Here is a 25,448-nt window from a genome sequence, read left to right as displayed (position 1 = left end):
TACAGAAGTAAAAGGCCTAAAGGGAAGAATACAATGCTGTGAGATTAATGGATGTCAACCTGCAACAGTGTTTGGATAGATTCCTTGGTGGTTTAACATCTTTGTCATGCTAAGAACACAATGACAGCTTCCCATGGTATTGACATGATACCACAGTGTACCCAGGAAATCTTACAGGGAAAAGGCAAATATTTCTCCCTTCCTCCTTAATATTCATGGCTGAACTCCATTACAAGTCAAATAGCATTTCAGGAAGATGGTGTACCCATCTCTGGAAAAACGTAAAGTGTTGAAAAACTTGAGATACCATATAAATTAGATAATACATTATGAAAAACAAAAACTAAAACAAAATCTATGATTTATACACTAAATTAAAATTCCACTTTAATATGCTGTTTAATATCTTTGCCTCCATTTAGTTATAGAAAAAGAGCATCTGATGCTAGTTTATGCAAAAGTTTAATTAAGGAATATGGTATAATCATTTTTATGCACAATGGAGGATAATGACAATCTTTTAAAGATGCTGTGGCAGAAAAGACTATACTGGGTCCCATCAGAATATATACAATATCTTGAGAGACAAGACCCATCATATGTCTCTCCTGCCCATCTGACAGCACTTTAAAGCACTTACTTCAAGAGGCATTGCATGTGAGGCTCGTATGAACCTGTTTATGGGAAAGAATACTAGTAGGATGTAGCACAGGCACTGGCAGCTTTCTATGACAATGGGGATAAACAACCCATAGCTACATGTAGCTGCCAAATCTTATCTTTTTTGGCAGTTACTAGAGATTCTAGAAATTGCAGAGAGATTTGGCAATAAACTTTTTATTTTTTGTACCTGTATAAATCATGCTGCCTAATTTTGGATGGAAATCATGACCTAGAGGTATGATTTTCTGCCATTTCTTGGCAGATAAGCAGTTAAAAAGACACGAGAGTCATGGTGGTGCAGTGGTTAGAATGCAGTATTGCAGACTAATTCTGCCGACTGTCAGCAGTTTAATTGTCACTGGCTCCAGGTTGACTCAGCCTTCAATCCTTCTGAGATCAGTAAAATAAGGACCCAGATTGTTGGGGGCATTATGCTAACTCTGTAAACTGCTTAGAGGACTGTAAAGCACTATGAAGCAGTATATAAGTCTAAGTGCTATATGTCTTCTTTTACATATCAAAGCAAATTAAACTAATAACAAATACCTCCTCTCCCCCCCCCCCCCAATTCCAGCTCTGCCTGCTAAAATCTTTGCCTACTGACTACCTCATACAACAACTGCTTCCAGTTATAGCAGGGGTGGAAAAATAACTTTGTGACCAAGGCATGCATTTACGACATTTGCAGCATCTCACAATCACATTAAACAAGCAGACTCTTCCTATGAAGCAGTAAGTTCACGGAATAATCTGTTCTTTCTTTTTCTTGTGTAGAATGTACATTACATTGTAAAGAGACCACAGGAATTATTGTAGCTTAGTAGAATGCTTAGCAAATCATAGGAGTTTTGTAAAAATGTAACACCAGGAATAAAATGTAGAGATAGGAAAGCATCTTATATGAAACAAATTAGATGAGCTGCATATATCAACATCGTTGCAAAAGTGTACAAGTGTTTTTCACGTAAAACAAGATAATGTCAAAACATAGCATATTTGAACTAAATCTAGATTAATTCTTGTGGGGTTTTGTTAATAGACACTTGAGAGTTTACAATAAGAATGAGTGAATGACACCAGTAAAAAGAATGCACTTGAGATGCACTGGCTGACAACCTGTACAAACTATCACTTTGAAAACTGTAATAAATCTCTGATAGTTAGTTCAGTCTTCAACTAATAAACAGCCAACAGTTGATCCAGGCTAACTAGGAAATCAAAGGTAGTCCAAAGGAAGCTACAAAATACAATGCTTTATGCCACAAATACTCCATCAGTGAAGTTATTGAAAATCCTTCCTTACATGGATTTTGTTATTTTATAAATCTTAGAATTTGGGCTTAAGAGTATTTGATAGCGTAATAGATAAATCTTCCATTTCAATTTGTTTTATAAGCCAAGCTCAGCTCTTCTCTATTCCACAGAAATTGCCAGATTTATGCCAGTAAGCAGGCGCACTAATAAACACTGATTCACAATGTTTTCAGCAGATATTTAAAGTGTGCCCCACAACTTTACTGGTCTTCTGCCTGCATGGTGGGACTTCTTTTTCCTCTACTTTACTCTTGCATTCCTCTCCAATTTAGTTTTATCCACAATTTTAGCAGAGCAATTGCACGTCTCCTGATACTTTTTATTATTTTTTAGTTATGAAATATTTCTTTTGAATTATATCAAAGCAATAGCAGGAACATACATAAAAACTCAACATCTAATCATTGCATAAGGGCTATTCCTAGACATTACACTTTTATATTTCATAAATGTAATTTAAGCTGTATCATAAATAAATCATGAAAAGAAAATTAGACACAATATGGCACAAATGAGGCATATGACCACAAACTTTTTCTCTGCTCCTCTAAGACTGTATTGGGTGTCAGGTTTCGGTTCTGTCTTAATTGAGTTCCATTATCAAGCGCAGAGTCTCTAATAAATCACTTTTTATTAAGAACAGAAATAGCCGACATTCCTAACTCTAATTGCTGCCAAACTGGCTCCTCCTCCCAACCCCCTCCTCTTCCGCTCTCCAGCCCAATGTCCCATTGGCCATCATGCAAATCCATCTCTACGTCCCGGCACGTACTTCTCACAGGAATGTGGCCCCCACCCTCGTTCCCCAGGAAACCCTATCTGTTGCATGCAGAAAACTAGGTAAAAGTTCATCTCAGCAATAAATCAGCGCTTCTGGTCTTTGCTTCATGTCTTCATGTCAGAACTGGAAGAGAGCCTAATTTGGAATGCTGACATCCGGCCCCTCTCCCTTCACTTCTGCGACATCACCTATCCCATAGGGAAAACACAAAAAGATTAGTCCCATCAGCCCGTCCCTGGCTGTGCACCCCCCCTCCCGGCTTTCCCGGGTGGTCTGCATGGAATTTTGCTATAAGGCGATCAGCTTGGATGTTTGCACTCTTCACCCAGGAAGCCTCTGACAATGGGTAACCCTTCCATTTAATTAAGTACTGAAGGCGCCCCCTGTGCCATCTTGAATCAAGAATCCGCTGCACTTCGTAGTGCGTTTGGCCCCCAACAACCAGGGGTCCAGGGGGTTCACGTGGCGTTGGCCTTAAAGTAGACCCCACTACAGGCTTTAGAAGGCTACTGTGAAAAACGGGGTGAATTTTCCCCAAAAGCCGTGGCAACTGCAATTGCACTGTAACGGGGTTAATTATTTTTATTATAGGAAATGGTCCTATAAATTTTGGGCCCAATTTCCTGCTCGGGAGTCTAAGTCTCAAGTACATGGTGGAGAGGTAAACTTTCTCTCCCAGCTGAAATGGTCTTTGGGGAGTTCGGTGCTTGTCTGCTTGGTCCTTATAGGATTGAGCCGCTTTTGCCAGCGCCCTCTTAACATTTTCCCAAGTTTGTCTCAACATTGCCATCCAGTCGGTCAAACTGACTGAGGAAGGGGGCTCCCTCGGGTATTCTGGCATGGGAACAAAATCCATGCCACTCACTATTTTGAACGGGGTTAGCCCCGTGCTGCTGTGGACAGCATTATTATATGCAACCTCCGCAAAAGATAGGAGGTCTGCCCAATTGGACTGCTGGTAGTCGACGTAGCATCTTAAATACTGTTCTATCATAGCGTTCAGTCTTTCTGCCCCCCCATTGGTGCTCGGGTGAAAAGCTGAGCTGAGCCCTTGGGATGAACCTATGGATCGTAGAAACTCCCTCCAGAACTTTGCTGTGAACTGGACCCCTCTGTCAGAAATGATTCTCCTGGGGACTCCATGTAGGCGGTAAATGTGCTTCAGGAACAGTTTGGATAACTGACGGGCTGAAGGCAGTCCACTACAAGGAATGAAATGTGCCTGTTTGGAGAATAAGTCTATTACAGTCCAGATCACTGTATTTCCACTGCTCCTCGGTAGGTCTACTATAAAGTCCATTGCAATCTCCTCCCATGGTCTTGTTGGCTCAGCTACTGGTTGCAACAATCCAGGCGGGCACCCTGGCCTTGTCTTCATTGTGGCACAAATGGTGCAGCTTTTTACATAACTGTCTATGTCCTTTCTCATATGTGGCCACCAGAACTGCCTTCGTACTAGGTGCAAAGTCTTTAGGAACCCGAAGTGTCCTGCTGGTTTAACATCATGGCTCCTCTTGAGAATCAGGATGCGTAAACTTTGTGGGACATAGAGCTTTGTCCCCCTCCAAGCTAGTTCATCTCTTTTTGTTAAGAGATGTTGATTGTCCCGATACCAGGGGTCTGTCAGCATTTCATTTTTTAATTTTGCAGTTAAGTCGCTAGCAAGTTGGCCTTGCTGGTCACGTCGTTGCCGTCTGGTGATCACTTGGGCTGCAGCTTGGGTGGAGGGGATGATGGCATTCACTACCTGCTCCCGCTCACTGTTGTATTGGGGCATCCGGGAGAGGGCGTCAGCCAGGAAATTTCTCCCTCCTGGGATGTGCTTAAGCTCGAAATTGAAACGATTGAAGTATTGTGCCCACCGCACTTGCCTGGGAGACAGTTTTCGTGGGGTTTTTAGGGCCTCTAGGTTTTTATGATCAGTCCAGACTTCAAATGGTTTCTGGCCTCCCTCTAGTAGGTGCCGCCAGGTCAACAAGGCCCATCTTACTGCAAACGCTTCCTTCTCCCACGCAGCCCATCGCCTCTCCGTATCGGTGAGTTTGCGGGAGGTGTAGGCGCAGGGTTGTAGATCACCTTGGTTGTTCTTTTGGAGTAACACGGCTCCTACTGCCACATCACTTGCGTCTGCTTGGATGACAAAAGGCTGTTCCGGATCCGGGTGTTTTAAGACAGGTTCTTTCGCGAACAGTCCTTTTAGTGTCTCGAACGCCTGTTGGCAGGTCAGGTCCCACTGTAAGGGTTGTCCCGGGCGAGGTTTCATCGCTGAACTTCCTGTCTTTAGGAGGTCCGTCAAAGGTTTGGCAATCTTCGCGAATGAGGGGATGAATTGTCTGTAGAAATTTGCAAAGCCTAGAAAACTTTGCAGTTGTCTGCGGGTGCGAGGGGGTTGCCATTGTAGAACTGATTGGACCTTGGCTGGGTCCATCTCTATCCCCTCGTTTGATACTCGGTAGCCCAGGTAGTCTAGCCGTGATTGGTGGAAATCGCATTTTGACAGTTTGACATATAGGTTTGCCTGTAGCAGTTTTTTCAGTACTTGGCGGACGAGGGGTATATGTTCGTCTATGGTCTCCGTGTAGATAAGAATATCGTCCAGATAGACGAGGACCCCTTTGTAAAGGTGTTCACGTAAAACTTCATTTATTAACTGCATGAATACTGCTGGGGCTCCTTGCAAACCAAAGGGCATTACTTTAAACTGGAAACTACCCAGGGGGCAGTTGAACGCTGTTTTCCATTCATCCCCTGCCTTTATGCGTACCCGGTAATAAGCTTCTCGAAGGTCTAGTTTGGTGAAAATCTTCCCTTTGGCTAGGTGGGCTAGCATGTCTTTCATGAGGGGGAGGGGGTACAAGTTTTGTACGCATACAGCGTTGATACTTCGAAAGTCGACCACCAATCTCATGGAGCCGTCCTTTTTCTCTTTAAACATGACCGGCGCCGCTACTCTTGGTTTTACTGGCTCAATAAATCCCCTTTGTAAGTTTTTGTCTATGTAGTGCCGCATTTCCTGCATTTCTCGGGGCGTCATGGCATACATTTTTGGTTTGGGTAGTTTCGCTCCCGGGATAATCTCGATGGCACAATCGGTCTCGCGGTGGGGGGGCAGAATGTCACAGTCGGCCTCGCTGAATACTTCGGCAAGGTCTTGGTACTCCCCTGGGATCTGATCTGCATTACAAGCGGTGGTGGGTGCGGCTGCTAATTGCTTTACTGTACCTTCTGGGAGGGACCCTTGTGTTGGTGGTGTTTTGTTTTGTGGTGGGGGGCTGCTTTGGGGTCTCAGCGTGGGAGGGAATTCTTCTGGTCGGGGCGGCAAGGGTTGGGGCCCCTTTGCTATCCTCAATCTGCGGGTCCCCTCTTGCCACCAAATGATTGGACCCCATTTGTCCAACCACGAGAGTCCCAATATGACTGGTTCTGTCATCTTGGGGGCTATTATGAAGCGGATCGTCTCCCAGTGATCTGCTAGTTCTAGTCTCACAGGTTCGGTCAAGTGTGTGGCGTACGCTCCCCCCACTAGGGACCCATCAACTTGCTCAAAACGAATTGGTTGTTTGAGCTGTTTAGCTCGGATTCCCAATTTCAGAACTGTGGGTAGGTTGATTAGGCACCGTGTGCTACCAGAGTCTATTAGGGCTTGGAAAGTCTCTTGGGCCCCTGTTTTGGGGGCTGTTAGGCGTATGGGGAAAAGAAAAGGATGGACAGGTCCACTCACCATCGGGTCGTCTTCGCCTTCGTCCTCTGTGTCGTAGAGTTCGGGGAACTGATCTCCCTCATCTGGGGTTCCTCTGGTTTCGGTCAGGTGAGCGAAAAACTCCGGGCTTTGGGGGTTTTCCCGCGATACGTGGGTGGCGCGCTTGGGCCCTCGTTCCGGTCGTGCTTTGGGCGGTGGAGCTGGTCCCGGTCTAGGCGTTCCACATCTTGCTGCTATGTGGCCGCTCCCCCCACATCGGTAGCATTTCAGTGAGCTCCGTGGGGCAGTTGGTCTGTGGGAGGGCTGTGATGTTGGGGGTTCCCGTCTGTTGAGTGGCCCTTGGTCTGATCGACCTCTCTCCTTTCCCTCGGGTGGTTTCGGCGTGTCGCTCGCCCGCAACCCTCTGTCGACTTTTATCGCTACCCGGAACCATTCAGAGAGTCGGTTTGGGATGTCACGATAAGCAGTCACTTGGGAAATTCTCTTATCTAGGCTTGTCCTAAAAAAGTACACCAGCAATCGCTCGGGTAGGGGAGGTAGTGTCCCAACGACTCTCCTGAATTCACGGATATGCTCTTTGATGGGCTTCCCCTTCTGCATTAGGTTTCTGAGCTCATCTTCCACATAGGGGTCGTCCTCCTCCTCCTCATAACGGTTTCTCAATAGTTGCAAGAACCCATCCGCATCTTGCAGCTGGGGGGCCCTGTTTTTATAGAGGGATGCTGACCACCTCTTTGCTTCTCCCTCCAGCCCTTCCGAAATGGCATTCACTAGGGCTCTAGGGAAAGGGAAAAGGTGTCCATAACGCTCTATGTATATCTCAGCTGAATCGAGAAATTGGGCGAGGTTGTCTGGGTCACCGTCGAACTTCCCTCTGAACTGGGGTGGCTCCTCCCTGTCTACCCTCTCCTCTCTGTGCTGAGCTGTGTAGGGCCCCCCTCGGTGTTGAAAGACTTCTGCCTCGCCTCTCATCCTGGGGTAGGGAGGTGCTGCCTCATCTAGGCTTTGCTGCTTTCTGGGAGGGGGGGGACCCATGGATGCATCGTTGGGCTCCTTCTCCTCCTGCTGTGAAGGGGGGAAGGGCTGCGCCTTGGCCTACGTCCTCTCGGGTCCACAGCCCAGACTGGTTCTCTCTTTTCTTTGGGTCTGCAGGATGGTTCCTCCCCCTGAAGGGTGGCACGGTCAAATTTTTCTTTCAACTCATCTATGGGGCTTTCGAGTGGCTTCCTTAGAATTTCTTGGCGCTTACTTTGTTTTCTGGCTTGTTCCCACTCCCATAGCCAGGAAGCTCTGCCCAATTCACTTAGAGGTTTTCCCTTATCTCTCACGTTGGGAAAGGGGAATTCCGCCTCTGAAGCTTTTGGCACAGTCCCCGGGTACTTATCTGATTCAGGCTTCTTTGTTTGAGGTTTTTCCGAGAAGGAAGGCGGGGAGAGTTGAGCCTTCGTAGTTTCCAAACTGGCTGGAGTCACGACCGCTTCTCCTCCACTCGTTGCTTGAAGCAGGCTTTCCTCCGAGAGCTTCGCTACAGCCATAGTGTCGGGGGATAACCTCCAATCCGACTATACGTCTGGGAGGGAACGGGATGATTTAAACTCAGCCAGCCTGGCTTTGAGGGAGTTTGGCAGTCTGTCAGGTTTCGGTTCTGTCTTAATTGAGTTCCATTATCAAGCGCAGAGTCTCTAATAAATCACTTTTTATTAAGAACAGAAATAGCCGACATTCCTAACTCTAATTGCTGCCAAACTGGCTCCTCCTCCCAACCCCCTTCTCTTCCGCTCTCCAGCCCGATGTCCCATTGGCCATCATGCAAATCCATCTCTACGTCCCGGCACGTACTTCTCACAGGAATGTGGCCCCCACCCTCGTTCCCCAGGAAACCCTATCTGTTGCATGCAGAAAACTAGGTAAAAGTTCATCTCAGCAATAAATCAGCGCTTCTGGTCTTTGCTTCATGTCTTCATGTCAGAACTGGAAGAGAGCCTAATTTGGAATGCTGACATCGGGATGGATAACTATCACAATCTCTTTAAAAACATTCTTTTGACCATTAGTAATGGTTAAGTTGGCAACCTAATTAGTTGCACCTATCTTTCTTCTTGCATCATTGGATAGAAGAGGATTTTTCTTTTTGTGATGTGGACAGAGATTATAATATGTTCTCAACATTATCTGAAAATGAGGCCCAACATGGAAGATGGTTTTCTAAATTTAAATTATGAACATCATCAGCAGATAAGAAAGGCTACAAAATGCTATTTGCAAGGCTTCTCAGGTTATGTTAAAGCTACATATAGAACAGAATAATAAGTAGTGTTGTGGCCTGAATTTCAATTAATGCCTCAAAAATAACCCAATGTCCTTTAAAAGACAGAGGAAAATAAATACTGAATGGTGACAGCTTAAAGTTGGCAAACCTTTGTAATCTAAACTGTAGTTTTAAAATCTTATTTCATATTATTTTTTTTCTCACCATAATTTATTCTTCTGTAAAAATCAGCTGTAGGAATAATTATTCACTTCTGACTTCCAAAATAAATATTGGTAGTAAATTCTTTATACAAATGAATTCTGGTTACTGATCATTAAAATAAGCAACAAAAGCAGAGGCCAATTTACTTTACTAATTTATAATAAAAGTTAATTAATGAGTTATTTTACTATTTCATGAAACAATTTTTTATAACGGGTTACAATTTTTTAAGTCATGCTTTACTCCAACTAAAACCAATGTGATGTAAGAGAGTAATTATTAACTTGTTCTGTTCATTTCAGTGTAATATAATTTTATCTGGAATGTAGCAATATAGTATCCTAATAAATCATGTATGCTATTTTAAATACTGAAAAAGGAAACTAGAAATCATTATTAGATTAACTATGGTCCTAGGACCGTGATGGCGAAAATATGGCACCCGTGCCACAGGTGGCACGCAGAGCCATATCTGTGGGCACGCGAGTGTTGCCATAGCTCAGCTCCAGCGTGCATGTGTATGCATTTTTGGGCCTTTTGGGCTCACCAGAAATCAGGAAACGGGCCATTTCTGGCCTCGGGGAGGGGGGGCAGGCCATTTTCGCCCTTCCCCAGGTTCCTAGAAAGCCTCTGGAGCCTGGGGAGGGCAAAAAACAGGCCTACCGGGCCCACCATGCCATCACGTGCCAAAAGCAGGAGGACCGCAGGGGGGTCACATGTGCATGCATGGGGGTGGGGCACAGTGAATTATTGGTGTGGGCACATGCGCGCTCGACCCCCTGCTCTCCCCCCACTTTTGGCACGCGATGGCAAAAAGGTTAGCCATCACTGTCCTAGGACATATATTGCTGCCACAATGAAACAAAGAGGGAAAAATACACTTATCCAACAGTAGTATTAATATTTCATACTTTTAGTAATTATTCAGTGCCTTATGAATAATACAGAATATTCTTTATGGCAAAACTCACTGTGTATATTTTCTTTAAATTTAAGCATTATTTGCTTTAAAGTATCATATTTATTCTGCAGTGTGAGATAATTTTTGAATACAAAAATTGACTTACAACCATTCGTTCAGTTACTGTTCAAAATTATGATAGGACTGAAGGGATGCCTGACCCCAGCATAAAGGTACTGCCCCTGCAGTGCCCCTGCAGTCAGAGCATATGAAAAGCAACAGGGAGAACAACATATATTACACAAGCTTCTGAAGGTAAAACCTACTTGATTATTTATCTACAATTATATATCAATTATAAACTGATCTATAAGTTATAAATCTACAGTTCTTGAATATTTATGAGGACAAAATTATTAATAAAAGTCAGAAGTATAATCCACATGAAAACAAATCAGTACAGAATTGGCAATGCTCCTATTAGAAGCATTTATCTTAATACCTGGTCCTGCTGTTAAGAATCTTACAAATGAAAACAAGCTTTAAAAAAAAAAGAATGGCATAGTTCTTATCCCCCCAGGGTTTGTTTTAGTATGTGTTTAAAATATAATAATATTTTATTGCTTCAAAAATATACAAGAAATCTAGCATAAAAAAGGCACATATCCTAATAGTTATGTAGATTTTAACTGCAGAGTTCTTTAGCCAAAACTGCTACTTCAGTTTTTAAATAGGGAAATCTGCATTTAGCAACCTGGAAATGGATGAAATATTAGGGTTTAAGAACCATAAGCTGTAAATACCCATATGATGTATTGTAGTGTTGTGTGTATTTTCTGTTTTTAGTCCAAAGTAATAAGAAGAAAGGAAGTAGATACTTAATGGAGAATGGAAGTAATATACAACTGGAAAAGAATAAGCAACTGTCTATGCAAAGAAGTTCTTGTCCAGCTCAGAGGTGGGTTTCACATATTGTTACCACCGGTTCATCCTGCGTGTGGCGCTTGCTTCGCTCGTGCACCTTTTGCGCATGCACTTGCCCTTCCGTGCATGTGCTTTGCTTGCTCGCGCCTTCCGTGCATGCACCCGCCCTCAAAAACATGGCTAAATAGGACGGCATAGCGCCAGGGTGGGTGGGCAGGCCCACCCATGATCTCCGCTACCGGTTCGCCTGAACTGGTCCGAACTGGCTGAATACCACCTCTGGTCCTGCTCCTTCAATCCTGAAACTTTTCAGTTTTAAACCCAGATTCTTAGATAGTCAAGATTTTAAATTCAGGACTTATCAAGAATATAACAACCAACTCCCAACGACACTGCAATCTGGTTTTAGGTCCTTGAAATATGTAATTTTATAATAAACTGGGCCTCGAGTATATTATTTAAAAAGAATTAATAACAATGCCTTTCACTCAAATTTGAATGGCTGTTTTTATTAAATGTGTGTTTGTGTATGTGCATTTTGGGGATTAGGGCATGACATAAAAATTATAAAGCAAAGTATTAAGGAACAAGTATGCAAGGAGACACATTTATTTTAGGTTTTTCACTGTTTGGTTTGGAAGCTAAAACTTCAAAATGTATTGCAGATGCCAAAGAACATGGTTTAATATATCATCTATATTTAATACATGACATCTTCTAGTCAACAACAACAACAACAACAACAACAAAACAACCTGGATTTTCCTCTTTGTCCCTCTACATGAGTATACATGAATGCTGCATAGTGCTATGTGAATTCTAGCATCTTTTAAATAAAAATGAAAACATTATTAACAGTCCTAAATAGAGCCAAAGTTCTGGAGAGAGTGTCTGGTTAATATCTAGCATGATCTAAGCAGAAAATGTGCACAGATACTGAAATTGGAAGTAGATTATTCTTAATGAAACTTAAATGAAAAAAAAAATCTGCAGGAGCTATTGCTATGCCTAATGCTGTATTTCTTAACCTTAGCAAGTGGACGAGTGGATTTCAAAGCCCAGAATTTCTCCTTCCAGTCATTCTATCTGGGGAATTCTGGGAATTGAAGTCCACACATTTTAAAGTTGCTAAGGTTGAGAAACACTGGGCAAACATAGTGACCAAACATAACTATAGGAACTATGGAAAAAATGTTACTGAGCATTACACTGTTAGGATATTAATTTGGGAATATTTTCAATAGTAGCTTACCGCTGCAGGAGGAAGATGTGATGTTGTATAGAAATGGATAGAACTGCAAACAACGGATCAGCTTCAGGTTCCTTTCACACTCAAGACATTTGGTGGCAATATCTAGAGCATTTCTGAAAACCTGTAAAGCCCCACTGACATTCTTCAGAGCTAAATAGGCATTTCCTAAACTCAAAAAAGTCAGAGGCTAAAAGGAGAAAAACAAACTTTTCTCAATATAGAAACATGGGAGAAAAGGCCAGACTTTCACTTGCATCTACTAATTATGTAGCTTTAACTTTTCCAAGAGATTCAGGGACCCCTCCCCCCCCCAATCTTTTAAAAACTCTTCTACTGCTAAACGATAAAAAGAACTGGAATTTTTACAGTAATTATTTTCTTGGGTGTTCTTTTTTTTAAACAAAATAATTTAGGCTATATACATTCTTATATTAACACAACTTTAATTTCAAATGAAGACTAAAAATATTGAGTGGCAAACTAATAGGATGACAAGGAAACAAACAGATTCTCTGTACTACAGTGAGGTTATCCATCTAGTTGTTAAACATATTTCTTGGATCCTAACTACAGCTCATAAACCATCTTTAATGCTAATCCTTCCAGGGAATCCGAAACCTTCTAGACAAGGAAAAAAGCCAAAATTAGAAAATAGCTACTTTCATGTTATGTACTTAAAGTTTATTTTTCATAGTTTTCCTGGTTTACATTAGATAAGAAGAAACAGTCATACAAACATTCATTTCCTAGTACAAAATACAGTAGTCCTCAAGGTACCCCTTAATGGAGCCTGCCCATAAGGGTCATAAGTCAAAAAATTCATCAAATGAACGAGACTCAATTTTACGAATTTTTAAAATCAAATCTGTTAATTGAATCAAACGGGTCATTAAATGAACGAAGATCTAACTTACTATTTCCTACAATTTGTTAATTGATCATTGCCATCCTTAGTTGAACGGACAGGCTTTCCCTGCTGTTGCCGGCCGCCCATTAGCTGTTTCCGGTGCTGCCTTTAGCTCAGGAACTAAAATGCCTCCAAGCAGGCTCTTAGAGCTCTCCGCTTGCAATCGCTTTTTAAAAAAGAACTCACTAGCTGCTAGTCAACTCAAATGTCTCCAGGTAGCTGCACGGGGTGTGGGGTGGGGAATTTACAGAACTCTTGGCTTGAGTCGCTTTAAAAAAAAAAAAAAACTTTGTCCCTGCTAAACTCAAAAAACCAAAAACAAACTCAGTGCTGGTTGCAAAATCACCGGCTCTTGTTTGGCCATATGACCGGGGGGGGGGGGGGGACACTCTGCCGGCATCAGGAAATTGCATGTCGTAACCCCGAATGGCAAAGGGAAGTCATAGAATTAAAAACTGCTGCCCCTGCAGCAGTGACTGAATCCAAGTCACATGGCTACAGAGGCCTCTTTTTGAATTTCTAACGTAAATACTCTTTCTGGATAAATTTGTTCTTGTGAAAATTTGCTAAATGAACGGTCGTACCTAGGAGGGTTACCTGTAGTACAAAAATCTGCTTTTCAAAGTTTGAATAAAAGGAGTTCTTCCATATTCCCATTTGAAACTCTTATGAAAGAGCAAAAGTGGAGACAAGAAATCTTGCTTTTCTCCGCTGAGAAAAATCACATACCTCAGAATCATTGATGGCTAAAGCTTTGTGGAGAAGCTTGCTGGCATCTAGGTGAAGGCCATAATGAATGAGAAGGTTTGCGAGGTTGACTAAAGGGATATCTTGATATTCATGAGGGGTCAAGTTAAATGCTTTTCGTAAACAGGTGAAGGCAAAGGTGCCATTTCCAAGTGCACGCCAATAAAGGCTAGCCTCATTGAGTACCAGCCATAAGGGTTCCCTTGCCTAAAAGTCGATGAAAAAAAATAAAAAATAAAAAAAGAGGAAACATCCCCATTAATTTCACTCTGTTAGTTGCAGTGTTTACCCTTTGTCAATCTAGCTGCAAATATAGGTCTAAAGCATTTCCATTAATTAACAAAATGTCATGCTTACAAAAACAAGTTGCATATACAATCAAAAAATTCATTTATTGGAAGGAATGGGCCTTTTCCTTGCTTTCCAGAGTGAGACTAAAGCAATATGTTTTGGATTTTCCTTACATTAAAAGTAGCATTTATTAATATAACATGAAAAATGGCAAAATCTAGGGTAAAGACTAAGAAAGGAGATATGTTTAATTCTACAATAATGAACTGTAAACAAGCTGGATTTTAAAAAAACTTTTTTGTAAAACAGGTCAAATCTAGAATTGAGTGGAACAGTATGACTTGCATTTCTCAGATGAGAGTAACCCTCTTTTCCACATTCAGTTTCTTTTCTTTGCATTCTTGAACAATTCTTTTAATGAGGTTAGAAAACAAAAATAACATTTCTCCTATCACCTATAAAGGTAGTGATGGGACTACATGTAGCACCTGAATGTCTTGATTCCAGCTTCTACAATTGTCCTAAGGTTGTTATTAAATTATCATTTTAATATATTAGTTACACTTAATTTTAATTATTTTAATGGTAAATTAAGTATAACAACATTTACATTTTGCCTTTGCCAGCCCAATATTTTTGAAGCAAGGACCTCCATCATGCCAATGAAAGTAATTGTCATAGTCATGACCCAAAATTTTTGTATATTTTAAGAATCCAGAAGTAATAGTGGCAGTGATTTCGCAAATTATTTACTCAACTTCCTGCTTAGTGCAGGAATCCACTAGTACAGCATCTCTGACTTCTGGTTTGAAAGTACAATGACAATCTCCCTCAGTTTTGATTGACTTATATGAATAACATCCCCCCTTTTCTACAATGAAGCAATGCGTGCAAATTCAATTAATTATCAGTCATTTTGAATGCCCTCTTAAGTAAAAAAGGCAGAATATAAATTGATCAGGTTTAATTTAATAGCCCTTAAGTCAGTATTTTTTAATCAAATAGCTCACATTACAATGATAAAAGTATCTATGTACATATATTCCTTTAAGGATTTATTATTTTATAATTTTTAAGAGTCAAGATTAGAGTTCATAAAATGGAATAGCATATAAATAAAAAACCCATTCTGCTATACCTTACTTATTCTAAAACTTTATATGGCCAGGCATAGTCATTCCTCAACTGTTTAATATTATTTTACCTTTAATCACACTGCATATAACTGTATGGCATTTTTATAGATATTTATAAAGCCTCAACAAACTTCAAGAAGTTTCTGAATAAATCACCAGGCATGGGGATGAAACTTAACCTGTTGGCACAATACAGCTGCATTTTCAAAAAATATCTGATGAAGTTTTCATCAAAGGCTTTTCAGCAAATTTGGCAGTTATGGAATAACAGAACTGTTATTTTTTATGAATTATTAACTGGTTAAAAGTTGAAATCAGGAACAGTGCTCTTTAGGATCTATGCTTGGATTATGCTTTTTAACTTGTTCATAAGTTACAGTAATGTAGGAATCACTAATAACTAAATAAGTTTGGAAATGATAGCAGAGTATTCAGAGCATGAAAACCTGAGGTGATTGGGATCCAGAATCCCCTCTTTAAATTGGATGAGTATTAAACAATAAATAAGGTTTGATTTAAATAAATGTAAGTAAACATATGGTTATTAGTGGAAAATTTGCTCTGATGGACAAAGTTCTTTAATCTCACATACATACTGTACATATAAAGGGGATTTCAGATGTTTGTACCTAACTAGGATAAAAAAAAGATAAATACATCAATGAAAACAACAGTTCAATATGCAGTGGCTGTATATTCCATGCAGGGGATAGAAACAAACTAAAATAAAACTGTCCACATAAATCTATCATATATCAGAACCTGGAGCATTGTATACATTATGGCCCTTACTTGAAACAGATGTAAAAACGAGCTGGAAGAGCCCAGAAGGCAAGGAAAATGATAAGACTGAAGTATATTAAACAGAAGTACACTCTGTGGCAGGGGTGAAATCTAAATTTTTTTTGCTACCGGTTCTGTGGGCGTGGCTTAATTAGTGGGCGTGGCTTGGTGGTAAGGTGACTGGGTGGGCGTGGCCAAGTCAATGTCACTTCTTTGCCCTTTTTTTAACCTACAAAACACAACACAACAGGCTCACCCACAATGTAAAAGCAGCTGTGCTAGACCCAAAATGGCCCCGCAACAAGCAGCCACAAAAAACCCAAAAACCAAACTTTCACACTTTATACACACACAACACAACAGGCTCACCCACAATGTAAAAGCAGCTGTGCTAGATCCGAAATGGTCCCTGCAACAAGCAGGAACCTCACACAGCCACAAAAAGCCCAAAAAACCAACTTTCACACTTTACACACACAAAATTCCACATACAGCTTTGTGAGATTTTGTGTGTTTGTGTAGTTAGAGTGAAACACTACAGAAACACACTAAATCTCAGAAAGCTGCACAAATGTTATTTTATTTTAATTTATTTTAATTTTTTATATAAAAGCAGCTAAATTTAAAACTTCCTAAACTTTAAATGGCTAGGTTTAAAAAAAGAACAACTAAAAAAAAACCCAATTAACTATTTTTTTAAAGCTCCCAAAGGGGAAAAAAACTTACCCAATAGAACAGGGGTCTCCAACTTTGGCAACTTTAAGACTTGTGAACTTCAACTCCCAGAATTCCTCAGCCAGCTTTGCTGGGAGTTGAAGTCCACAAGTCTTAAAGTTGCAGATAGCTCACTCGGCTGCTCACCGATGAGCTTGATTGCAGGCAGGGAGATTAAGTTGCTTGCTGATGCAATGGATTGCAGGTATTACAGCAAGTGAAGCAAGGCAGGCATTGCGACCAGCAGCTAAGGTAAGCAAGGGGCTGGGTGGTGGTGGGGGAAGAAAAAAGAAACTTTTTTTCTTTTACATGGCTCTGGCGATCCAAGCTGAGTTGCCTGATTAGCAGGCAACTCAGCTGGGATCATCAGAGCCATGTAAAAGGAAAAAAGGCTTTGATGATCGCGCGGCTCAGCGGGGCGGGGGAAGGGATTTTTGCTACCGGTTGTCTGAACTGCCCGCCGCCATCGCTACCTACTCGCCCGAGCCAGTCCGAACCGGGAGCATTTCACCCTTGCTCTGTGAGCTTGAAGCTCAGAACATAAAAGTAGTACTAATTGTTTTGCATAAACATTCTTCCAATTACTTCTAAGTTAGTAATCAACATTCTGTACTGCTTTTACAAGGAACTTTACATAGCAATAAATTTCACCATCAAAAAAACAAACAAACCCAAAGGCTTTCTTATAAAGAATGAAACTCACCTTTAAAATGGCATGATAGATGAATGATCCTATTTGTTGTTGTGTAACTGACTGATTGTTGACACGAGAATATAAGATCTGCAAGAAAAATTGTTTTAAACAGAAAATATAAAAAGCTTTTATTGAAGAAAAAAATAAGATTTTGTATAAATTACAGGACTAATTGAAAATCTTAAATGCTGTGGTGCCAGCTCTTTGGAACATTATTCCTCCAGAGATTATATTGGTCTTGACTCTGTCAGTCTTTCACATGGACTTAAAGCAATAGTTTTGTCACTGGTCCTAAGGTCTGGCAGTATGGCAGAGTGTGCAATGGTTATATGGATCTCTTTTTTGATATTGTTTTTTGCCTTAGCTTTATATTATACGTGGTTGTAAAAACATCAATAAAAATGGGGTACAACTCTAATATTGCACAATATATATATGCCCTTCTCTCGTGCCCAATGCAACATTTATTCCATGCCTTATCCTCCCCCAAAACTTTATAGTTATATCTATTTCTCATGGTGAATAGACAGGCAGAAGATGAAATGATAATTATTATATAATGTATTTTAATATTAGGAGACTACCATCACTGATTGGTGGTGATGGCAGCATAGCATTAAGGTTGAGTAAAGGTGTTTCAAATCAAGGGTTACATTGTTCCCAGTCAATCTCTTAACCATCAGCAAAATTTAAAACGTTTATAGTAATACAAAGTGTAAATTACCATTGGTTCATAGTTTATTATGATCTTTTTACATATGGGACATGTTTCAATAGTTGCACGTATCATGCAGCAGTTGAAAAATGCCAAGCATACAAAATCACCTTGAAAACAAGAGAGAATTACAATGCAGATTATTCTTTATTATCAACTAAAACACAAATCTTGTAATAGTTTCCTTTTTTAAATAGTTCATCTAGTTCTAAATTTGATTTTTGTATGGGGAGAATTACTGTGGGGAGTATCTATTTATAAAACATGAACAATGTGCATGCTAACAAACTAACACATGTTCACAATCAATAAACTTACTTGCTTTGCATAATCATCTGGCATCTTTTCTGTTAGATCTAGATGGCTGTTTAGTTCTTTGATCCAGAAATACACAGAGTCGCTGTTAGGGATATCAGTAATAGAAGAACAATCTGGCTCATTAAATTCTGTCTGTGTGAGATCTTCTCCTGGATTGCCAAGTAATGAATGAATTCTAACAATCAAAACACAGTAGAATAATCACATGATTCAGACTGCAGAGTAATAATCCCAGACAGCATAGCTAAATCCATGTGGAGAAACTAAGAGGCAGAACTTTTAATTACAGTCAAGAGAGCAGTTTGACCTCTCCCATGAGGTCACATAATTAATGGCAAATTGCAAAAGATAATAAAATCTGTGTAATTATTAAGCAGTTTCATAATTGATGAAGATTCATAATTTCACAACTGTTTATTTTATAGTGCAGTTTGTGCTTTATAGCAATTTAGAGTTTTTATATTTTTATGATTACATTAAGATGTTTTAGACTATGCAATATAAACTGCTTCAAGTACAACAAAGAAACTAATAAAAATGCATTATTTTTACCTTTGATCCCTGTTTTCTGGGTGCAGGATATAAGTTGGCAATTCCTCTGGGGAAGGGATAGCTGGATAAGATTTTACACAATCTGATCTTTTAGGCCACATAATATTCTGCTTATCCTAATCAAAAGGAAAAAAATCATAACATGATTTTGTTAATCATCACATTTGATGTTAGGTAAATCTTTTAGCATATGATATAATAAAACAGGGAGCAAAATTTTCCAAGTAAATGTGGCCAATGACAATGATTCCAATTTATCTAGTCCGATCCCTGTTCCTAGCAGGCTAATGCTTTTCAAAAATCAAGCAGCAATTTATGAAGCTCTGGGCACTACTGTGGCTATAATTTTATTCTTATTTATATTACACATTATAGCAAATTTAAAATATCTGAACTGGAAAGGAATGCCAGACTAACTGAAGTCTTACTACTGTATTATGTACTATATGCTCAAAATATTGTGTATATTATAAAAAGCTTTCACAATGTCCAGGCCAGAAGAAAAGTAACGGCTGTTGTATTATTTACCCTATAATCATCAGCTTCCAAACCCCATAATGAGAATACAGAATGAACCCAAGGAGACGACTCCAAGGAATGACTGAAGTCACTGCTGTTGACTTGAAGTTCAGAATTCACAGATGCCATTGTAGCAATTGAAGAATCACCACCAAACTGCAAACAGCAATACAGGAATGAGAATGAAGGATAGAACTGACACCTCAAGGACATTAAAAAAAACCTTTCTTAGAAAAATAATTTAACTAGACCCAATTTTGTTTGGAAATTCTGGAACATTCACGACACATCTAAACTAACAAATAATACATATGATTTTTGGGGATGCTCTTGAATTAGCTTAAGAGGCAAAGAAATTCCTTAGGTACATATATCACTTGATTCTTACATTTTCTTAAAACACTTGTTGAATGTAACAGAAACTGAAAGCAATACTTTTATTATTATTATGCATATTTAAGCAAACAAGGGAACATATGTCTGGTAGAGGGGTTGTGAATCTAGGAGCAGATAACCTTCTCCAACACTTCTTACTTCAATCAGACACAGAATTTGCTTCTGAAGCCCTAAAAAAGAGAGGCAGATAAGTGCTAAAAAAGAAATGTTAAAGTTCTAAAAAAGAAACTTCTGGGCAATTGATAGCATTAAAGAATAGGGAATTTATTTATTTATTACATACTTAAAGGAACTATAGGGCATCACAATAAAATCTGAGTGATATACAACTCCCCAATCCATAATTTGGGGTTGAAATAATCAAATTTAACATTAAATAGGACATTGATAAGTACAGGAGAATGATGGTTTTTAACTATAAGACAGAACTGTTTTATTAAAAGTGATTTTTCTCTTTAGTTGTTTTAAAGCAATATTCAATAAATATTAATAGTATTCAATTTCTATATTTCAAAAATGGATTGGTAGGAAGGAGTGGCGAATAGATGGAAATTTATGGAAGGCCTGAGATTGAGAATTATCTGTATAAAATCAACAGGCAAGGGGTGTGCTATATTTTATTTTTCTTTTCCAGAACTAAAAATATTGTGGGGAAAAAAGAGAAGGAAGGAGTATTATGTATGTTTGCTATCTTGGGTTACTTATAAAGTAATAAACATGGGGGAGAGATAAAAATCTAATAATAAAATAAAATAAAATAAAATAAGTAAAGTGATTTTAGCTTGGCATCTGTTCTTTACTTAAGCTTCAATAAAGGTAGTGTCATAGAAAGGAAAATGCCTTTCCATGTCATGGTACTGAAGAATCTCCATTTTTCCATGAGTTAAAGGCATGTGGCAATATATTTTTTGTGGAAAGAGGAAATTTATGTCAGAAGATTCTGAAAAAGCCACTAGTTCCAAAATGAATGATCAGCATGCTTCATTTGGGCATAAAGAATTGAGAACTAGAAAAGATTATTTTCTCTAACAGAGATTAAGATCGCATTAAAGGATACTCTGGAATAATTCCATCAGATTCAGGTGTACGTTTGCAGTGTTCAGGAATCTAGTAGAGGATGGAACTGAGAGTCCAAATAGAGTTTTAGGGAGCAGGTTAGACATCGGCATTCCTAAATTTTGTTTAAAAGCCTTGCTGCTGGTAACTTTTTTAAAGGCATCTCATGTTGACTTTTGTTCACCTTTACAAATCATGGGTCACAAATACAAATTCAGTGGAGACAAACCTCAACATATTCAACATTTTCAAACATGTCACCACGGTGATAACGGACTGGTTGGTCCCACTGGCAATGCAAGCTGTGCTGCTGATTGCCCAAATGACAAATCTGATGGTTTCCTGCAAGATATAAAAACACGCATAGATGGACAGACAGAATATTTAGAAATATCTGTTTGACAACAGCTATAATGAGCTACAGGACAAAAATCTGCAGCATAGTTTAGGTTTCTCTGGAACTCTTTAAATAATTCAGAGAGCTCCCATTTTGTAAGTTTATAGATACGACTTTAGAGAGATGTGCATACCTGTGCCTTTTGTACAATGTAGTTACCTATTTCAGAAGGAAGTCACAACTTAGGGAATATTGCTACAAATGGTCCCATGACTTTGCAAGGTGGCTGTCAACTATCCCTTTGGCATATGCAGCAAAAAAAAAAAAAACAAAAACTCCTGGGAAATTATTTTACTAAGAGTATAACTTTACTGATAGATTCATACAGGCACAGAAGAAGCAAAACTAGCTGTGAGGTTTCATGCAAAAAACAGCATAGTTAATTTCTCCTTTTCCCCATGTGGGCCACTCATTGTCCATTGTTGACCAATCCAACACATTCTTTTTATTTTGGGAAAACAGTCTGCGCCTTTAGAAAGTTCCCATCGCACGGCCTTGAAATATCAGGATCTTCTCAGGCCGCAAACAGCTCGCATAGATTCCTCATCTCCCAATACATTCCAAGCATTCTCCTCCCCCCTCCTTTTGTTTCTGTTGTCAAACTGCGAATAGAGATGTGTTACGAGTCAGATTTGACAGTGGCTTTCTGGGAAGAATACAAGGAATGCTTGAAATGAGATTCTGAAAACCTTCACATTTCTACAAATTTTTATCTGTAAAGTAATGCTGACTTTGATCAAATAAACCTGAATTTAACAATAAGCAATTTTTAAAATCATGCTAACATTTATCTGGAAAGTACTCTGCTCAATGTGTATTTGAATACAGAAACCTTGGTTTTCCTGAAACATAATGGAATTCTTTAGACAATAGATATGGGTGCCTATTTGGCTTCCATGTTTCTTTAAGAACATTTGTTATATAAACAGATACCTAATTGTGCCTCTTTTGCCATCTGTGTTTCATGGATAATATTCCTCAGGATCTGCTCTTCCTGAATTAGTTTGTGCTTTTCTAAGATTTCCTGCTGTCTTAAGTAATGGTCATGTTGCTTCTGATATTCCTTCAATTCGTTTAATGTTCGCTGAAGCGATCTTGAAAAACATCAGAGAAAATTCCATTCAGCTTGCTTTAAATTTAAATGAACTTTGGTACTAATTTTGTATTAGATTAGATGTATTGTTTTAGATTGTTGTTACTAGACCCAATCATATATTACTTTTCCATTTTAAAATTAATTTTATTATTATTACTTCAAAAAATAACAATGTTAAAAGGGAAAGGAAACCAAGAATCAAACAAGAATGAATTTTAAATTATGTTTTTTTAAAAAATAAGGTTAAACATTATTTTAATAATATTTTAAATCATAGTATGCAACTGATACAAGAATAGTTAAATATGATGTAAGTGCAGAAACCCATTAGTTTTCCTCTGGTGACTATAGAATGAAGAAAGGCCTACCTATGTTGAGCTTCAAGTTTCTGCTCAAGCTTTTGCTGGCACAGGACAGCATGCTTCCTTTTAATTGCTTGCTCAAACCCTGGCTTGGCCTGTAAAGCATGATCATAACATAAAACTGAGTGGTTGTATTCCCCAAGCATCTGAAAAAAGATTGAGAAGGAAAAAGGTTTGTCAGCTGAAATAAAAGTTATAATAGACAAATCAGTTATGAAATTTCAACTATCATCTTAATTACTAATTTCATCATGTGACTGTATTGGAGATAAAGTTATGGTTACTATATTATTAGTTCAGTGAATTTTCTATTCCCCTTCCCTAATAGGATATAAATGATCAACTAGTTTAAGACAGAATAATTTGTAACAGAGTAAAATAATGCAATATTATTAAAGAGAACTGAAATTAAAGTCTTATTTACTGCATATATGTTTCCTAAAGTATAATAGCTGGTGAAGACATCACTGTAATCCAGAGCAGCATGGACTACAATAGCTGCATCAGCAGAGAAATGAGCTCTGTGTAATACATTCGCCAGATTTATCAATGCAACATCTTTATTATGCCTGAAAGAGAAAAGAGACAAATAATAATGATTATTGGTTTTATTTTTTCTAAATAGCTAATATATAAAACAGAAGTAAGTAGTAGTTGGAAACTGGAGAAATGCATTTCATTCAAACTGATAACATTATACACAGTTAACTATACACAGTTGATACCAGTTGATAAACTGGTGGCCCAACCCAATATGAAGGATTTATTTCAAATTTCAAATTGTATCTAGTTTGCTATCCAAAGAGTAACTTTAAGCACATGGATTGAAGAATTTTGTAGATAGGACTACTAGTTTAATTTAATGCTAAGAAGGCAACAATATAGCTAACACTTCCAATTAATAGCAGAATGAAAATGTAAGTATGAATAATCTGTGTATGTTTGTATATCTATATCTATCTGAGTTATAATAATAACTTTAATAAAGAAATTACCCTACTGGCAGAGCAAAGTAAGTTGTAATTACATGCATTTACATTCTAGCCTAGGAAACATTTTAAAGTTAGTAGGACTGCACTTTCAGCTACACTGAAAGACATCACCTTGAGTAGTATGAGAGATAGCATCTTGTGAAAGTATCATGGCATATAATTTATATTTAATAATTTAGTTCAAAATAACTGATAGCATTACTGTATATCAGAAGTAGCTAAAAAGAAATGATTGAGCCAATATATTACATAGATGAAGTAATACTACTTAAATATACTAAATGAGGTATTTATTCATTGATCAATTTATATTACACATTTCCTCCGGGATTTTGATCTTTGTTTCCTCCAACTGAAAGTGAGCAAGGGCAAACAGTAATAGTATATATAATTAGCCCATTAGCCCTGAAATTCTCAGTTTCCCCATTCATATTGTATTTCAGAAAGTGGGCGACCAGAGACATGCCTGCTCGGTGCTAAGCCGGAAAATATAAAAAGGGACTTATGGTATTTGGCACTACATATCATTACAGCGGCGAGACTGATGTATTTATTTATTTATTTATTTTATTTTTTATTTGATTTATATGCCGCCCTTCTCCGGAGACTCAGGGCGGCTTACAATGCGTTAAGCAATAGCCTTCATTCTTTTGTATATTTTATACAAAGTCAGCTTATTGCCCCCACAAACTGGGTCCTCATTTCACCTACCTTAGAAAGGATGGAAGGCTGAGTCAACCTTGAGCCTTGGAGAGATTCGAACCAGCAGAAATTGCAGGCAGCTGTGTTAATAACAGGGTGCACTAAACCCCTGTACTATCAAGGCTCTTATGTATGCTCAACTCTGGAAAAATCAAAATATCCCAACAGAGGAGGCTATTATAAAATTTTTTTTAGAATGTGCGGAAGCAGATATGCTAACTAAAAAATTACAGGATAGAGAGCAAACACAAGTAGGTTTAGCTTGGGACAAATTCTATAAATGGTTAGAAAAGAGGAAACTATAACCCACATTAGGTGAGGAATGGTATTTAATGAGAAATTTATATTACATAGGATAAGTGAGGTCGGATAGACCTAATTGATGTATTAAGGTATATAAGCTGTTCTGTCTTCTCCGGAATATAATTTAGAGTTATAGTACCGAATATTTGTTCATTAAGGTACTATATGGAAGTACGTATGTTTATTGTTGCATTGTTTTTTGTGTGTCACTTTATGTTGTGTTGTCTTTTCTTTTTAACTGAAATGTAAATAAAGATTATTTTTAAAAAAAAAAAAAGAAAGTAAATCATACTGAGGCCTAGTAATAATAAGTTACTGCATGAAAGCCTATATAACTGCATTTCCCATCAATCCTAAGTGATATGAAAACCACAATTAACTTAATTTGCGTATTATATGTTATGTTCCTAGTGAAGCTTATCTATCACTTCCCCATATATATCTTACCTTGTAGAAAAATGGAGAGCTCGCATTGCACATTCTACTACTTGATACGGGTCATTCTTTATTCTCCAATAGAAGGAAGCCATATTGTATAACACCCAAGAAGATGAATTCTGTAAAAAGAATAATAAACATGGAAAGAAACGATGTTCTTTTGGCTAAATATGGGCCCGAGCAGATTTTAAACATCATTCCAAGTTTATAATCTTTGTGCATATGATTAGAACTTTGTTGGAGTTATTTTTTCCCCAAATACTTTTTATATATCATACTGTTGTATGTATGTACTGCATCAGACCTTTTAAAGAGAATAAGG

At 38.6% G+C, this 25,448-nt stretch overlaps 1 protein-coding gene across 3 annotated transcripts in view; it reads right to left on the bottom strand.

The window, feature by feature from the left end:
- Positions 1-25,448, bottom strand: part of TTC17 (tetratricopeptide repeat domain 17) — a 66,296-nt gene that overhangs the window by 23,097 nt on the left and 17,751 nt on the right. For 2 of the 3 annotated variants that reach the window (XM_070935928.1, XM_070935945.1), the window contains exons 6-16: positions 25,136-25,245; positions 23,116-23,260; positions 22,698-22,837; positions 22,167-22,327; positions 21,066-21,178; positions 19,394-19,540; positions 18,866-18,981; positions 18,314-18,488; positions 17,290-17,367; positions 13,645-13,869; positions 12,009-12,195 (exon numbers count right to left, since the gene is read on the bottom strand). In XM_070935928.1, the coding sequence (XP_070792029.1) occupies positions 12,009-12,195; positions 13,645-13,869; positions 17,290-17,367; positions 18,314-18,488; positions 18,866-18,981; positions 19,394-19,540; positions 21,066-21,178; positions 22,167-22,327; positions 22,698-22,837; positions 23,116-23,260; positions 25,136-25,245 (1,597 nt within the window). The remainder of the gene's footprint in view (positions 1-12,008; positions 12,196-13,644; positions 13,870-17,289; positions 17,368-18,313; positions 18,489-18,865; positions 18,982-19,393; positions 19,541-21,065; positions 21,179-22,166; positions 22,328-22,697; positions 22,838-23,115; positions 23,261-25,135; positions 25,246-25,448) is intronic. The other variant, XM_070935936.1, reaches the window with a different exon arrangement.

Source organism: Pituophis catenifer, unplaced genomic scaffold (genome assembly GCF_029215685.1).
Source record: "Pituophis catenifer annectens isolate HBS135680 unplaced genomic scaffold, rPitCat1.0.hap2 SCAF_1, whole genome shotgun sequence".
In the NCBI taxonomy this organism is placed as follows: domain Eukaryota; kingdom Metazoa; phylum Chordata; class Lepidosauria; order Squamata; family Colubridae; genus Pituophis; species Pituophis catenifer.
The sequence above is the reverse complement of the archived record's forward strand: the minus strand, read 5'-3'. Positions and strand labels throughout refer to the sequence as shown.